At 42.1% G+C, this 16,513-nt stretch overlaps 3 protein-coding genes across 3 annotated transcripts; 1 reads left to right on the forward strand and 2 right to left on the reverse strand.

Moving 5' to 3' along the window:
• Positions 1-184: 184 nt before the first annotated feature.
• On the reverse strand, positions 185-4,267 carry LOC124688512. The gene is made up of 6 exons (XM_047222182.1): positions 4,010-4,267; positions 3,781-3,922; positions 2,128-2,223; positions 1,871-1,990; positions 1,465-1,727; positions 185-648 (listed from the first exon to the last, which is right to left on the reverse strand). The coding sequence occupies exons 1-6, from the start codon at positions 4,265-4,267 to the stop codon at positions 538-540; spliced, it is 990 nt and encodes a 329-aa protein (XP_047078138.1). The 3' UTR covers positions 185-537.
• Positions 4,268-4,960: 693 nt separating this feature from the next.
• LOC124693251 (methionine aminopeptidase 1D, chloroplastic/mitochondrial-like) lies at positions 4,961-9,501 on the reverse strand. The gene is made up of 10 exons (XM_047226723.1): positions 9,378-9,501; positions 9,204-9,273; positions 8,099-8,327; positions 7,460-7,621; positions 7,343-7,384; positions 6,877-6,948; positions 6,409-6,488; positions 5,716-5,813; positions 5,571-5,618; positions 4,961-5,383 (listed from the first exon to the last, which is right to left on the reverse strand). Exons 1-10 carry the CDS (start codon positions 9,478-9,480, stop codon positions 5,238-5,240), a joined length of 1,050 nt encoding a protein of 349 aa, XP_047082679.1. The 5' UTR covers positions 9,481-9,501; the 3' UTR covers positions 4,961-5,237.
• A 300-nt stretch (positions 9,502-9,801) lies between these two features.
• Positions 9,802-15,968, forward strand: LOC124693252 (phenylalanine--tRNA ligase alpha subunit, cytoplasmic; the record flags this gene model as incomplete). The annotated part of the gene is given in 18 exon segments (XM_047226724.1): positions 9,802-9,978; positions 10,051-10,173; positions 10,309-10,410; positions 10,724-10,780; positions 11,055-11,110; positions 11,575-11,667; positions 11,891-11,981; positions 12,076-12,113; positions 12,199-12,237; positions 12,544-12,620; positions 12,696-12,780; positions 13,854-13,953; positions 14,099-14,195; positions 14,278-14,349; positions 15,057-15,123; positions 15,200-15,325; positions 15,535-15,589; positions 15,653-15,968. Coding segments are annotated over 18 exon segments (1,488 nt in total). The 3' UTR covers positions 15,704-15,968.
• Positions 15,969-16,513: the final 545 nt, after the last annotated feature.

Here is a 16,513-nt window from a genome sequence, read left to right on the forward strand (position 1 = left end):
CAAAACTACTGGCATAATGCCAAACCCTAGCTACCACTATACAGTGAGGGGACTCTCACCCTTCTCAGCGCCAGAAGAAAAGCCTGTATCTAAAAAGCCATTTATTCTTCAGAGGTGTTGACACCAGGTCCACCATACATGTTTACCACGGAAGTTCCCAAGCCTCGATTTGTACATATAGCTGTAGAAGATAACATAGATATTTTTCTAGAACATGATACTTAATGGCGCCATGTTTCTATAGACGTCAGAACCCAGAGGGTATTTCATGATACAAAATCAACTATAGTGGAAACGTGGGAGGTGACCATGACCTAAATAACTGGATTTAGTTTTTCATCGACACCACATCCCTCAGCCCCTACACCCTCAACAAGCCTGCCTCAAAGGAGGCATCTTTCTCAAATCGTCTAATCTACGTTTTACATCATATACACCAAGAACAAAAGAGTATCGTGGCAAATGAAAGAATGATATGAAGGTTTGTCAGTGAAGTTGCATCAGTGAAAATCTCCCAATCTCGGATGAGCCGCTGGGCTAGGCGCTGGTGACACCTGACATCCAGGGCACAACAACAGGGGCTCTGGGATGAGAATCTCTGTAAGACTCAGTGTACTTGTCTTTGAAGTTCAGTTTAGGCCGGTCATCCTGCAAAGCATGACGAGATGGTTAGCCAGGGGTGCAGGGCAATGGATATGTCAGATATCATCTTAACATAATATATACAATTAACATTGTTCAGCAGTTTATATTAATAATTTGTTATACAGAAGTATAGAACAAAGCCTCATACGGAGATAAACATTACAGTGGGAGTGCATATCAAGGTCAATCTGATTTGTTCAACAACCGCATAGTGAGTGCAGCATCTAAACCTAACTCCTCCAAATAATCATGTGGTCACAAACAAGATTTGCGCTATAACCAATACAACATGATAAGAGAAACGGCTCTTACAAGAACTGAAGTTTTGACAATTTTACAATACAGAAAGAGCAACTCAATGATTCAACATAAAGCTACATGTAAAATACAACCATACATCCACACACTTTTATAGCATATAACATATTTTGTGTGGATGGATTTATATTTAGCCCCATCAAGTATGTACCACAAACTTCTCCAATGTACCATCTAAATCATTACTAAAACTAGCTCAAAAGTTCAACACAATGAAAAATTTGGCTAAAAAGAAAATAAAATACACTTGGAAGTGTACAGGCTTTAGTAAGCTGGAGTAGTGCAGATGACTAAAACTTCCAAGAATTATAGGACATAACATACAGGTACTGAACAGCAAATTATCCCATTTCACATAAGCATTAAGAGAACTCAGGTGCCAAACCAGGAATAGGAAAAATCAGATAATCGTAACACTCGTAGAAAATAAATATGGTTAAAGATGCAAATAAGGGCAAAAGATTCAATGGTAAGGTAGACTCGCAGAACAAGCAGGCATACCTGTTTCAACCAACACTCCTGATGTCTATGCTCATATTTGTCCGGTGAATAGCAACCAAATTCTGATGGGCAATAAACCCATATGTTGCACTTCATTTCACCTGGCTTGGCATTCTTAGCCTGGTCTAGACATGCTTGACAACAATCAGCAGCAGATTCCTTGTGGTGCGTTAAGCCCCATTTCACAGCAGCGCCACCATAATCGGCATGTAGCTCAGCATTGCATTGTGGATTCAAAGGTGGACCTGCTATTATCTCTTCTTCTGCAACAATTCAATCTCTTTGAGCAATTCAAATACTGTTCTGTAATAACTATAATCCTAACCAAAATGGCCAGACTTGACACCACTTATGTGTTGACATTTATAAAAGATGATTAAAATATATACAATGCTAGAGAAACAACCTTCTGGTTCATTCTCAGGTTTGTCATCATGTTCAGTGTGTGGGACTTCTACTGGTATCCAAAGACCAATATCCTCCAATAGCGCATGCCAGTTGAACTCCAGGCTTCGCTTTAACATTCCTATGGAGAAGGTTGAACCCCAGTATACCAATTGAGAAAGAAAAAAAAAAATACTTTGGACGCACCGAAGAGGTACCAAATCACTAGAAAATAAATCATAAATGTAGAAGTAGCTTTTAACGGTAACGCTCACATACGTGCTTCCACATTGGAGAGGCCCAATTTTGACGAATTCTGTATAGACGCGCTTTTGGTATCTTTTAGCATCTCAACACGCCATGTTTCCAGAGCTTCTGTCATATATCGAAAAAACAAACATGAGCACTTCAACATCACAAACCAAGACAACTTAACTTAATCAAAGGAACGCTGCTATTACAAAGCAAAAAAAAAAAATCAAGATCATGTATGCAGCAAATGCAAGTAATGAACAACAAAAACATTATTTTACTCTTAGTGAAAATAAATTTGGAAGTCACACAAAACATAGGTAGCTGATACCATCAAGCAACCTACCAGGCCCCTCCCTAACCATGTGCATTGCACAGAACTCATATACCATTTTTCTGCCAAACACGTAAAACTGATATGCTGTAGGCTACAGATACAATTAAAGAATCCAGAACCACTGCTAGGTTGATACACAGATTGGCCATCCAACCAATTGCACAGAAGTAAAAACATATAGCATGTCGATTAAGAAGAGGGAATTGTCTCATGGACTTAATAAACTTATAATACAGGTTACTGAAGGTTCAGTTACTTCAGTCAGGAGGATTGCTCCTTCCTGCTCATGGATAGAATGTCTCTGTTTTTCAAACCCCACAATTCTAGCCTTTCTTAAAATATATAACAGTGCAAAAGTCCACTACAGAAACTGGCATCTGCAAGAGAGCAGTTGTAACTCAACGACATCTGACAAACTAGTCAAAATAAGCAAACGAATGTCATCTAGACATCTACTTCAGCCATCTGCTGAACACGTCAGGTGGCATGCTTCTAAAAAATAGGCCTGTCACAACCAAACCAGACAAGGTAGACATACAAGCTCAAATTAAGCACACGTATTATGAAACATATAATACAGCAAATGCAAGATCATGTATGCAGCAAATGCAAGTAATGAACAGCAAAAACATTATTTAACTTTTAGTGCTAATAAATTAGGAAGTCACACAAAACATAACTGGAAAAAAAATCTGCAGGTAGCTGATACCATCAAGAAACCCACTAGCCCCCTCCCTAACAATCTGCATTTCACAGAACTCATATGCCATTTTTCTGCTAAACACGCAAAATTGATATGTGTAGGCTACAAATACAATTAAAGAATCCGGAACCACTGCTAGGTTGATACATCAATTGGCCATCCAAATGCACAGAAGTAAAAAAAAAAAAATAAGAAGAGGGAATTGACTCATGGAGTTATAAACTTATAACACATATTCTTGATGGTTCAGGTCAGGAAGGTTGCTCTTCCTGCTCATGGATAGAATGTCTCTGGTTTTCACTAGCCCTTCATAAAATGTATAACAATGCAAAAGTCAACTACAAAAACTGACATCTGCAAGAGAGCAGTTGTAATGCAACATCTGACAAACTAGTCGAAATAAGCAAAAGAATGTCATCTAGACATCTACTTGAGCCCTCTGCTGAACACGTCAGATGGCATGCTTCTAAAAAAGAGTCGTGTCCCAACCAAACCAGACAAGATATACATACAAGTCCAAATTAAGCACACGTACTACTATGGAATTGCCAGATTCCACATCCTATACTTAAGTCAGGAGCTCACTTCATTGCACACAAAAATGGTATTCTGTTAATCTGGAACAAGATATGCAGAATACCTTGTTGCTGGATGACGCTGCTGTTATCCCCTAAATTGTGCAGCCGCCCCACGATGTCATACGCCACCTTCTGCTTCAGCTCCAAGGGAAGCTCCCTCCGCCTTTTCTCCTCCCGCGCGAAAACCTTCCGCAGCTTCTTCACCTAAACAGCTCGAGGATCAGATCGCAAGCCATACGAACTAGTACTACCTAGTATATCAACTTTGGCAATGAGATGCTAGATTGGTACCGCCTGCACGAGCTCGACGGGCTCCGCCTCGCGGCGAATCCGGATCGACTCCTCCACCCTCCGAATCTGCTCCTCCGTGTACCGCGCGACCTCGACGCGGCTGGGCGCGGGGGCGAAGGGGGAGGTGAGGGAGCGGAGCACGAGCAGCGCCGCGACGAGGTTGCCGATGCAGACGGCCACGGTGACGCGCCGGTACGAGAACCACCCCGCCGCCGCGCGGCCGCCGAACGAGGCGGCCCGCGCTACGCCCCTCGCCATGTGCCCGCCGCCGTCGCCGCCATCCCTACCGCCGCCGGCGCGGCATTGCGGTCCGCGGCCCCCGATGCGCGAGCTCCTCGGCTCCTCGATCTCTAAGGAGCACGCGCCGCGCGGGCTAGATGCCGCCGCGCCGCGCTAGCCGGTTGCTACAGTGCCGGAAGGTTCTAGAATCCGGGTAGGGCGCGCCTCTCGTTTCCGCAGGCTGGAACTTGTGGAGGAATTGGGGGGAGACGAGCATGGGAAGGTGGTGCGGTAAAGGTGGTAGGGATAAAGCATTTTCCTACTCGCTGACAGGTGGGTCCTACCGTGAGATGGAGACATGGGTCCCAGGTGCCAGTGAGCGTATTTGGAGGACTACCGACAGCGTGTAGGTCGGGGTTTAGCGGAGCGGTTGCGAAGATTTGCTACGGTCGGTGAGATCACAATGGATTAGTTAATGTAACCCTTTCTACGTGGAGGTTTACCATTGGACTGCACCAGAACATACCATGGCAGAATAGTTTAATTTAACTGCAAGCGAAGTGATTATGGTTAGTGAATGGACCAGGCACCTGATTGATGAAACGGCTGGGGACTAATCAAGCTCACAATCAATCGTGGTGAAGTATTAACAAAGCAAAGCAGATCTTTTTCCCACCAACAGATGCGGCAAAACGTGCCATTCATCGACCCCAGAGGCCAGAACCAACCAACTCAATCAGAATTATCAGGCCTGCTTGCAACAGCCACGAGGCTGATCTTGATCTGTTTGCGCTGTAATCCCAGCAGCGAGGCTCAACTTCTTATAACACTCTAGTTCTTTACATGAACCTACTGACTTATCTAGATAAAGAATGTATGTTTGCATATAAACTAAATGTAGCTTTCCAATAGAATTTGATGGAAGCAAAACTAGCCCCAGAAAAAAAAATGCAGGATCGGTTCGTCGAGCCAGCCAGGTTCATTGCCATTTTTCCCTCTTCAGCCAGGCTTAGCATTGTGTCAGTATTTCCACGCCATCTTCCGTGATCAGTAATGTGTGCTCAAACTGCGCTGACAAGCTCCCGTCTTCTGTCACCGCAGTCCAGTCGTCGGACCATATGGTAGCGTTTGTGCTGCCTATGGTTAACATCGGCTCTGATGACATGAACAGGCAAGCCAGTCTGTTAGACTACAGTAAAAAAACATGTTTCAAGGGACTGCAGTTATGACTTGTGCCATTCTTATGTTTAGGTAACAGGCCAGCACATTCTTTCACCACTAGTTCATGACAGAAATAAGGACACCACTATGTGCGTATACTAGACAGTGGAATAATATATACCTATGGTAAATGTTTGGTTCAAAATCATGCGGCCCCTTTCATTGTTTCCTGCAAATTCCAGATGCGTTAGTCCATGGAAACTAGAAGCGCAATACTGTTTCAGATAGCATCGAGTAAAACACATAGTTTCACATGTTGAACTCACGGTAATGAAGCACCGCAGGCTCAGCATGAAACACCTTTCCTACACCATGGCCGACAAACTGCTGAACTACACCGTACTTGAACTTGTCTGCATGGTCCCTTCAAAAATTGAGAACTTCAGTAAGGTAGTGCTCAGTTTGAAGAAATGGCGAGGATATCCAATAAGCAGACTAATAATCAGACGTCTATGAAAGGAATAAGGGTTCAATTAATTATGTAAAAGCAAACTCCAACAGCATACAGTCTACCTCTGTCTGTGCATCACTGTACTGAGCACTGGTACCAAAAAAAATCCAAATTCTAACAAAACCAACTACAGTGCAACACAAACTAACATGGATAATGAGGAAAGTATGTTTAATACTCCCTCCGTCCCATAAAGGATGTCTTAGATTTGTAGTAAATTTGGATGTATAAGATACATATAGTTTAGTCAAGGACTAAATAAGTCATTACTTATCAGAAACAAGCAGCCATTCTTATATGTCCACTGTAATCAAAGTCCAAGAAAATGGGAATGATCAAGTTCTGTACTAGATGCAGAAGAGCCAAACAGCACCAATTTCTACAGTTTCTGCAGTTTATTTTAATTATGAACCCCCTGCTTACAGAATCAACAGCTTGCAAAAAAACTAATGAAAAAAAATACAAGTGTGTATGTAAACTTCGTAATACAGCCTCTCCCTTTACTTACTGTATGGTTCTACCAATGCGGTTGATCTCCACCCCAGGAGCACAGATTGATATAGCCTTGTCAAGGGATTCTTTTGTTACCTGGTTGAAAAAAGACATTCGATAAAACTTTGAACGAAATAATGCACAGAAAAAACCTTTAGCTTCTCTAAGAAAAATTTATGTGATCTTATTGCCATATGACTGGAAATAGAAGTGTTTAGTACACTTATATAATTCAAAATACATATGAATTATGTTCAGATTGCGCTGGTACATATCCTCAATCGTATAGCATATATGACTGTTTAAAGATTAAAGATGACCACTTGTGGAAGTACATGAGGCAAAAAAATAAGAAAAATATGAAAGGGATTTCAGGCACACCGCTAATGCCCGCAAACAGCAGGAGTTCATGCTTTCGTAGACTAATGCATATTTAATGACAGAGAGTATTAAACAAATACTTTTATCGCAGAACTGAGATAACCTGAACTAATTTCTTTGCTTCATCATCAACCTCCCCACAGAGAAATGTAGCAGATGTATCACCATGGTAACCCTGGAACCAAATATGCATTGAGCAGAAAAATGCAATGTATGAATATAGAGACCAAATATAGCATCCGCATTTATTTTTAAAAAACTACGCACAATAATCGATATATACATAATGTATATCAACTGAATCTGCACATGCGAAGTTATAACTTCCAAAGCACAACCTAGGTTTTATATTCTTTTGTATAGAAAAAGAAATGTGGGATGTTTGTTCACAACCATGCGAGAAATCGATATAATAAAAGATCCTCTAGAAAATCATCAGAAAGGGTATCTACGAGAAATAAGAACTTCAGTTTCTTTCTTTATTTGTACTTTGTCTGTGAGAGAAGCATAGCGACTAAACACTAGTCAGTTCAGCAGATGTATAGATTATTCTAATATCCGTGGCTTACATTGAGATAGACAGTAACATCGATGTTGATGATATCGCCATCCTGCCCAAAAATGATCAAATGTAAATTTCTTGGCACGTGTTCAAATTCATTATCTCCAGATTCTGGATGGCTTACCTCAAGTGGACGAGAATCTGGTATCCCATGACAGATGCATTCATTCACTGAAGTGCAGACACTCTTTGGAAATCCACAATACCCAAGAGGTGATGGGTATGCTCCATTATCTATTATCATTTTGTGCACCGCTTTATCTATCTCATCAGTTGTGATGCCTGGCTGTAAATAAGAACAAATCAGTTTCTGATACTTGAGCCTTAGACCACCCTAGTGTATGGGAAGTTCGAGAATAACAGGCATGATCATACATCAAGTGTACAGAAAATCGATTGTCATACTTCCTTAAGGGCTACATACAATTACTTCTGTGTTTTAGGTATAGGACACAAGAAAAGTAAATGGCACGATAAAATCTAATCACATGCCGGAGCACAGTAATGGAGGGGGAGCAAGGTCAGGCCCCCTTGACATGGAATAATTTTCAGCGGATGCAATACTTTAGATGAGAAGGCACTACTACTACTTGCCAAACAACTTCAAAGGTGTCTAATATGCGCATTACCAGATGATCATTTGCTCGGTATGCTCTTTTCTCTTAACAAAGTAATGGAAGAATGGAATGAGGTTTCCCCTGTGAATGTAATGTTCCACCCATTAAAAAGAAAAATCAGGTACTTATGGCAATAACAGCATTACTTTTACAAGTGTCCCGGCAAACTTCAAAACTTGTGCAGCCAGCTTTCCAGAAGCCCTCATGCATTCAATCCCTTTTTCATCATGTATTTCAGGTCCATTGTTCATGTGAGGTCTTTGACCGGAATTGAGATATGGAGGACGCTGTATATGATTGGGAATGCTTAGACGAGGAGACACTTTCCCAGGTCGTAGGCGTCTAGGGTTATTTTCCAGTGAGTCATCCCGACTTCTGTGGAAGTCCAAAAAAGAAAAAACTTCAAATGTGAATCTACATGTATGCTCCATACAATATAAAAAATATCAGAGACCTACAAACGATGGACACAATCGACAGGAAGAGACCAATACAACAGTATTCTCCATTATCTCTGATTCCAAACCGTAAACTAATACATCTATATAAGTAATACATGTAACAGGCATAGCATACTGTATGCCATGTCATACAAGCATGTATGAGCAGAACAGCTTATACAGTACATACATGCACAAACCTACATTAAGATCAGTAAACTCCATGAATTCCATACCCGCCTATCTAACAATACTTCAAATACTGTTAGGTTTGTAAACTCATTAAGATCAGCAAACTCATGATGAATCCTGAAACCTCTCAGTGAGTGTGATATGACCAATTTCAAAGTTTTGTAGATTGGCACGACATCACTGATGGTGCCCACACATTCAAAATAGTATATGTAAATGTAAATGCGTATGAAGCTTCAACCACTGCCTTAGTGAATAGTGAAACTAGCAAGAACGGGAGTACCCGGAATTTACTCTTGCCATGTACTGGGCACCAGGAAGCAATAAGCTAACATTCCCAGCTGCGGTTTCAATGTAGAGGGCTGATCAAGAATATGGGAAATATATGTCATATGTGTACCTCCAAATAAGTACTACCAAAATCAGGCCATTATGCGGTCATTGATGGGTCAAGTTGCATCAATATACAGGGTTGTTTTTATCCTAGTGCTACCCATACCACTTGAAAATGGCCACTCTATTTACCAAGGAAGAACAATTCGCGCGCGGCTAATTAACAGTTGTGATAATCCAACAAGCAGGGCAAGGAAACGGTAGCTCTGAGAGACCTAGAGCTCACCTCCGATTGAAGAGGGCATCCACCAAGTTGGAGAGCGTTCTCGTGGCCTGGCACGTCACCCGCCTGTGCCCTGCAAAAGGAGACCCGAGCCATCTCAGCAAAAAAAAAAATCGCCCGCTGATGCGACGGGGCGAGCAGCTGCGGGGCGTCCGGTGAGTGGGGACCGGCACGAACCTCTAGCTGGGGATCCGGTGCGGAGGAGCGGCCTGGCGGAGAGGGCGCCGATGCGGTCGGCGAGGAGGGTGGAGAGGAGGCGCGGCGACGACGGGCTCGCCATGGGAGCTCGCCGCAGGCTCTCCAGCGGGATATGAGAAGGGGAACCGAAGAAAAGGTGTGGCTGGGCGTGCGTGGTTCTTGCGGCGCGGCCAAACTCTCGGCTCAGCTCGGCTTGTTTGGCTCGAGCCGAGCCGAATCGAGCGGATCGAGCTCCAGCCGTTTGTCGAGCTCGAGCCGAAACTTTTCTTGGCCCCCACTTTTCTTTGACGTATTTATCCCCTGGCCTGCTACCCCTTCTTCCATCTCCCGAACGAGCCAGCGCCGCCGCCGCCGCCGCCGCCGCCGCTCTCGTTCCCCGGCGCCGCCCGGAACCTAGCCGGAGACCGCTCCGCCCCGCGCCATGGCGACGAGGGACGTGGAGGCGGGCCTCCTCGCGCACCTCAGCACCAACGCCGAGATCGCGGACTCCCGCTCCTTCGCGTCCTCCCTCGGCGTCCCGCACAAGGAGCTCGAGGACGTCATCAAGAGCCTCTCCGCCTTCCGCATCGTCCAGAGCGCGGTAACTCCCCTCCCCCTCCCCAATCCCTCCCCCGAATTTTATGTACTGACTGACGAGCTCGCCTTCCCGCAGGACATCACCAAGGAGACGTGGGTGCTCACGGACGAGGCCAAGGGGTACGCCGCCAGGGGATCCCCCGAGGTGCAGCTCGTCGCCGCCATCCCGCCCGAGGGTGCCTCCAAGGCCGCGCTCAAGGTGATTTCTCTCTCTCTCTCTCCATCTGCTTTAGCTGTCCAATTGGAGTCAACAAGGGTTTGGGTTTAGGTGCTCGATTGGAGTCAAGGGTTTAGAGTCTGGGGAATGCTGATGTTTAGAGTGATGCAACTGCAGGAGAAATTGGGGGACGTGGTCTTCGACATTGGGATGAAGGCAGCCGCCAGGAACAAGTGGATTGGCTTCCAGAAGGGGAATAAAGACCTCGTCCTGCGAATGGTGCGTTGTTCAGCTCTGTTTATTTCATGTATCCAGACAAGTATAGGGTTTAGCCCATGTTGTCTCATCGTCTTCAGAGAGATAAGAGTCGACTTCAGCGTGTATATCTAATTCTCTATAGGGTAACTTGCCTGCGGTGTACTATTCTTTCACCCGTAATGTTGTCATGTCATTTGCTGGTCATAGTTCAACTCTTTCAAAGTGCTATAACTTTTTCTGTGTCCAGTAAAGGTCTCTCGGCAGTGCTTTCATACATCGTCAAGATTTTATCTCTGGGCATGACACCTGATAGTTTCTTATTTGTTTCATTCAGGTTGATGAAACCAAGGATGAGTTGCAAGAGCAGCTTAAGAGGCTGGAGAACGGGGAGGTTTGTGTTGCTTATTTGCTCGTCATTCATCACATGTTTTGCACTTGCATCTGAGCCATTTACTGAACTGTGTAGTGGCACAGCATAAATAGCTGTTAGGTACAGTAGATAGTGTATGAAGTTTTCTTTTTGATCCTTATCAATGCATCAGAGCCTTTTACCTCTGACAAGATTGGTACTTCTTAATCTGTTCATACTCTATTGCAGTATACTGCTCCCTACCATTTTAATGTGGATTCTTTATCTCCCTTTAAGAAAAAACATTTTTATGTAGGTTGTTGCTAACAAAGTAATCGATGATTTGAAGAAAAGAAAGCTTGTAACAAAGGAGTAAGTGCTTCTTTTTGCTGTTTGTAACTTTGTGTAGTCAAGATTACTTGGGCTCTTGGACACTGTAGTTGTTCTACATTGTTGAGACACATTGGAGAATCAATAGATCCCCTGATTGGCAATGGAAAGTCATGGTTGCTCGGAAAACCAGGACACAAAAGAGGGAAAAGGCATGCTTTCTATTGGAAGTCAGCAGAGCTCACTACATCTGTCTTTTCGTTGCTCTTTAAGTGCAAACATGATCTTCCATACCAGCGATCTCCCAATTTTTTTTTAAAAAAAACACTTCTAAATTTGTTATGCGTGTTCCAGCAAATTACAATGCCTCCTCACGTTCATAAGAAATTTATTGAATACAGCGTGTCAACTACTGCCAACCAAATGTGGTGTCACATAGTAGTCATTTTTACCTTATAATAGAAGTAAATTTTACCTAATCTTTGCACCTGCTTTACTGTTTTCAGGAAAACAATTTGGTATTCACTAAAGAAAGGACCTGAGTTTGTTTTAAAGAGAAAAACTTTGGCAACTGATGTGACACGAGAACATCTCAAGAGGTAATTTGATGCTTCTTCTCTCAAGAGGACTATGATCTGGCTATTATCCTTTTCTCTTCCAAAGAAGCCAGCTGTACTTATACTATCTGTCATGGGCTCCATGCAACAACATTTTGCCAGAGTTTAACTGTTTCATGTATATTATGTATACCCCAATACCCCATACACTTATTGTCGTGCTAATTGAATTTTTTAAACTACTGTGTTTTTTTCTTTCCTGAAGTGGTGACTGGAAGGATTTGGAATTTAAAGATTATAATTATGGAGCTCTGGGACAACCTATTCCGACAGGATATGTGAACCCGTTGTTAGAGGTAGTTTTATTTTTTTACAGTTGCTCAATTTTTTCATACAGCTTTTGTGATAAAGTGTATAACTCAAAGTTGTTATTTGGTGGACTTGCGTCAGGTCCGAGAGAGCATCCAAAACATTTTCATCGAGATGGGGTAAACAAAAATCATCTTTTCGTGATATTTGCAATTAGAAAACCATATTTGGAAAATGAATTAATTCATTTTATTGATGTAACAGATTCATTGAGATGCCGACAAACATGTTTGTAGAGAGCAGGTGCGTTCCAATGTTTTTACTACACAAAAGTAACCATAGGCTGTGCCTAAACTCCACTGGTCCTATTTCAAATGATAAAATGCCATGCTATATAAAATAAGACAATGTATTGTTATTTTTACACACTACTTGTGGTCAGTACTTGTAAGTAGATCTCCACAATGAAAGTTATTTCAGGTGTAAATAGATTGGAGACAACACCATCTGACAACTTAAAGATAACGTAGCGTATTGAGCCTATCATTATTTCCTGTATAAGATTCCATATATATCTAACATTGTCCTTGGTTTCTGTTCCTTTGGTAGCTTCTGGAATTTTGATGCACTGTTCCAGCCACAACAGCATCCTGCTCGGGATTCACATGATACATTTTTCCTCAAAGGTAAAAGTTCTGTGAATCTGTTTAGTCATCAGTTTGATTGAAACATATTTAATTGATTGTGTTTTTTTTTTGCAGCCCCTTCTACAACAACACAATTACCTAATGACTATCTTGAGAAAGTAAAGCAAATCCATCAGTCTGGTGGTTATGGCTCCAAAGGGTAATGTTGTAGGCTCCGTTTGGATGTTTGTATTGGCAGGCTTGGCATTGCATTCGGTGCAATATCAATATCCTTTGACATTCGCATTGAGATCAATACCAATATTTCTGTTTGGATGTTTAGATATTTGGTACCTAGAATTGATATCCTAGTTGAATGCCAGATCCTGTTTGGATGGTCAAAGTAATGTATTGCATTTGTATGAGGGTATAATCATGGTACATGTTTGAAAATGAGCTTGTGTAACTCTTGAATAGATTGAATGATTATATGACATAATAACAGTTAATGAAAGGCAAAGAAAATATTTAACACCAAAGAACCGTTTTGTCTTTCTTCTTTTAATCTCTGTTTAAATTTGATACAAATTAACATTCAAATTCAACACCAAAGAACTAGAACAGATGCATCAGCTAGCTTTGTTCAAAATAATTTTGCAAACATCTAGCTAGCAGTAAACAACACCAAACAGCGGTGGTCAAAAAGAAACATGGCACACAGAAGAACACATCTAGCAAAACTTCAGCTAGCAAGGGGTCTAGACGAGCTCAATGAGTTTGGCCGGCAGCATGCGCTCTTCAGCAGCAACACGCAACAAGGGGAGATGTCCGGCACGATCGGAGGCGGCGCTGACCCACGGTTAGATCGGGGCGAAGATGCGGGGATCTGCAGGGGCAGATTCATGAGATGAGGCAGCGGGAATGGGTGGGGGGAGGGAGGGAGAGGTGCGGGGAAGGGCACCAGTGGACGGCGGAGGACCAAGAAAGATAGAGTCCTGTGGATTTGGACCTGCGCCGCCGCTCGATTTGGTTGGTGCGGCCTCCTCGTTAGGTTACGGTCGGGTCGGGGAAGAAGAAGGCTCTTCATTCGGGAGGGCTCGCGCGTAGTGTTAATCGGTTCAGTCAATATTGAGCCCGAATGCCAAGGAGAGCCAAACGCTCTAATTTGAGTTATTCGGGTTGTGAATACCCCAATACCCAATGCCTAGGCCCAATACAAACATCCAAACACTGCCGTAGTGTTTTTGTTGCAATTTAGCCAGAGAGTTTATAATTTGAGGTTGTTGTCTGCAGATATGGTTATGATTGGAAGCGAGATGAAGCAGAGAAAAATCTGCTTCGTACTCACACGACTGCGGTTTCCGCAAGGATGCTATACAAGATAGCACAGGAGGTATAGCAATTAAGTGATGCTTATTTTATCTCTTTCTAGTTCCCTGTAACTTATATTGTGTTAGTTTCACTAAATTTGTCATTTCTGTTCTGTTGAATGATTCTTGAGATATTTTATCTTTGATAAACCACCATGGATTGTTCAGAAACCTTTTGCTCCAAAGAGATACTATTCCATTGATCGTGTTTTCCGAAATGAAGCTGTGGACCGAACTCATCTTGCGGAATTCCACCAGATAGAAGGTAACCATGATCTTCTTTCTTGCCTATGACATCACACATTAACCTTATAGCTAGAAGTTACTTACAATGCTTCTTATTGCAGGTCTTATTTGTGATTATGGTTTGACGCTTGGTGATCTGAAAGGTGTATTGGAAGATTTCTTCTCGAGACTAGGTGCTAAACCAAAGCCATTGTCTTTTTATATAATATTTATTTATGGATCTTGCTGTTAAATTGATAAAAACTACTGTGCGTTGTTCAACTATTCCAAGAACATTTATTTTCCACGCCGATCTGCGAAGTATTCGATAGGTTGGCTTCTACGGGTGTAGTATTATCAAGATGGGTAGTTTAGATCGTGATATAAACTCTACAAGAGAATGGAGGACATATTACATGCGTCTTAAACAAGCTTTAAATAATGCAAAATAGGGACTTTGTCCTCTGCCATTTGGTGATAACAGTTGCTTGGAGATGCTTTGTTCTTGTGCTCTTCTTGCCTTGAACTTGAGTAATGCTGCATTACTGGAGGATGCCCCTCTTAAATTTATCATGTTGTAGTAATACAACAATGCTTTTTAAGTAGGAAGACAAGAGAAATGTGTATTGGGATCTTTATCTTGTGAACCATCTGTCCATCTCTATTTGGATTATGTATTCCAAAGATAGATTTTGTATTCATGTTGCGTAGTGCCAATAAGTTCTTACTGTGAGGCATTCATGCATATCCAGCTGTAGAATTTGTATCCAACAAACTGTCTGCTGTATGCTGATAACTGTCTTCTGTATGCTGGTATTCTTGTTTGTCCTGTATCTGCTATATCTGCTACTCTTTATGCACAGAGATCTAAGATTGCTTCATCTCCTTTTCTTATTCTTAGGCATGTCACAGCTGCGTTTCAAACCAGCCTACAATCCATACACTGAACCAAGCATGGAAATTTTCAGGTCAGAACACCTTGTTTTGCTGTTATTTTCATGATTATTGTGATGCCATAAATCAGTCTTGTGTTTCCGTTTTCAGCTACCATGATGGTTTGAAGAAATGGGTGGAAATTGGCAACTCAGGCATGTTCAGACCTGAAATGTTACTTCCCATGGGACTTCCAGAGGGTGTTAATGTCATTGCATGGGGTCTTTCACTTGAAAGGTAAAACTAGCATATTCTCCATATTAATGATTTCTTCTGTGCATGTACACTTTAGGTATTTTTTCCCAAAATCTTTTGTATTGCCTAATGTCTTGAATAGAAGAGCAAAATGAGATTAAGTACTGCTCAAACTAATGTTCCAAGAAATCTTGCTTTACCTATCAAATTGCAAGAAATCTATGCTTACCACATGTTGCTGCTTAATCCAGGCCAACCATGATTCTCTATGGCATCGACAACATTCGGGACCTCTTTGGACCAAAGGTATTCTGCTATTAACTTGTTCCTGCTATTTCGAGCCCCGTGCTAATATTCTGATCTTTCCAGGTTGATTTCAATCTCATTAAGAGCAGTCAGATGTGCCGCTTGGGGATGTAGCCTGGTTATGGTTAAACTTAGTTGGAGGTGACATACTTGTTGAGAGTTGATCAGATGCTAAAAGCGAAAGGATTTTTTTTATGTTTTACCTTTCAAAATCAAGCCTACCTTAAGTTGCTTGGGAAAAAGGCTTTGATGTTGTTGATGTTGTTGTTGTTTTACCTTTCAGAATTAGTTCATGTGCATTTAAGAGAAGAAATGCAAAATCATATGTAGCATTGTATTATTTGAGGTGTCTATGCTCGATGATACTGTCTCACTTTCAGTGGTCTCCACTCTCCAGTCTCCACCTTCTGTTGTGTACTTTTGGTTCCCTTCTGTTTAACAAGGTCGACTGTCACACAGCCATAGGCGAACACACGTCCACACGGTTGGAAAAAATATATCTAAGGGCTCCAGTGTCACTTCTGGGAATGGCGTAAGTGTTGTTGACCTTTTGTTTGTTTCTATCTCTTGTGGCTATGAGATGGACGAGTTTTTAGGTGCATTGTACTTCCCATCCAGTGTAAGTGTTGACCTTTTGTTTGTTGGTGGAATAACTAAGCCCAAGTATGCCAGTGTTTTGTGAGGGTTTGCTGCGAAATTATGAATTGGCAAATCAACGAGTTTACACTTTTTGTTTGATTTCTATGATTATTTGTAGAAATGATTTTCGGTGTTGTTTTGAACAAGAACATCACCCCTTGTGTAAAAAATAATTGGGACCAACAGAAAATGTCACAAAAATTGTCCATTACTTTGGTTTCCCAGCTAGCTACGGGAGTTAGTTGATCTTGTTCGCAGTAAATAAGGATCGTGGCGTAAACTGTG

The sequence above is a fragment of the Lolium rigidum genome, chromosome 2, assembly GCF_022539505.1.
Source record: "Lolium rigidum isolate FL_2022 chromosome 2, APGP_CSIRO_Lrig_0.1, whole genome shotgun sequence".
NCBI classification, from domain to species: Eukaryota; Viridiplantae; Streptophyta; class Magnoliopsida; order Poales; family Poaceae; genus Lolium; species Lolium rigidum.

Bases quoted from the DNA above. Each gene is read 5' to 3' on its own strand.
- LOC124688512 (XM_047222182.1), bottom strand. From the start codon at position 4,267: ATGGCGAGGGGCGTAGCGCGGGCCGCCTCGTTCGGCGGCCGCGCGGCG. The intron at 2,224-3,780 runs GTATTCTGCATA...GATATATGACAG, and splicing joins CAGCGTCATCCAGCAACAAG to AAGCTCTGGAAACATGGCGT. The intron at 1,728-1,870 runs GTTGTTTCTCTA...GAATTGTTGCAG, and splicing joins ACCTGAGAATGAACCAGAAG to AAGAAGAGATAATAGCAGGT.
- LOC124693251 (XM_047226723.1), bottom strand. From the start codon at position 9,480: ATGGCGAGCCCGTCGTCGCCGCGCCTCCTCTCCACCCTCCTCGCCGAC. The intron at 5,814-6,408 runs GTAAGTAAAGGG...CAATTTTTGAAG, and splicing joins CGCATTGGTAGAACCATACA to GGACCATGCAGACAAGTTCA. The intron at 5,384-5,570 runs GTATATATTATT...TCATGTCATCAG, and splicing joins GAACCAAACATTTACCATAG to AGCCGATGTTAACCATAGGC.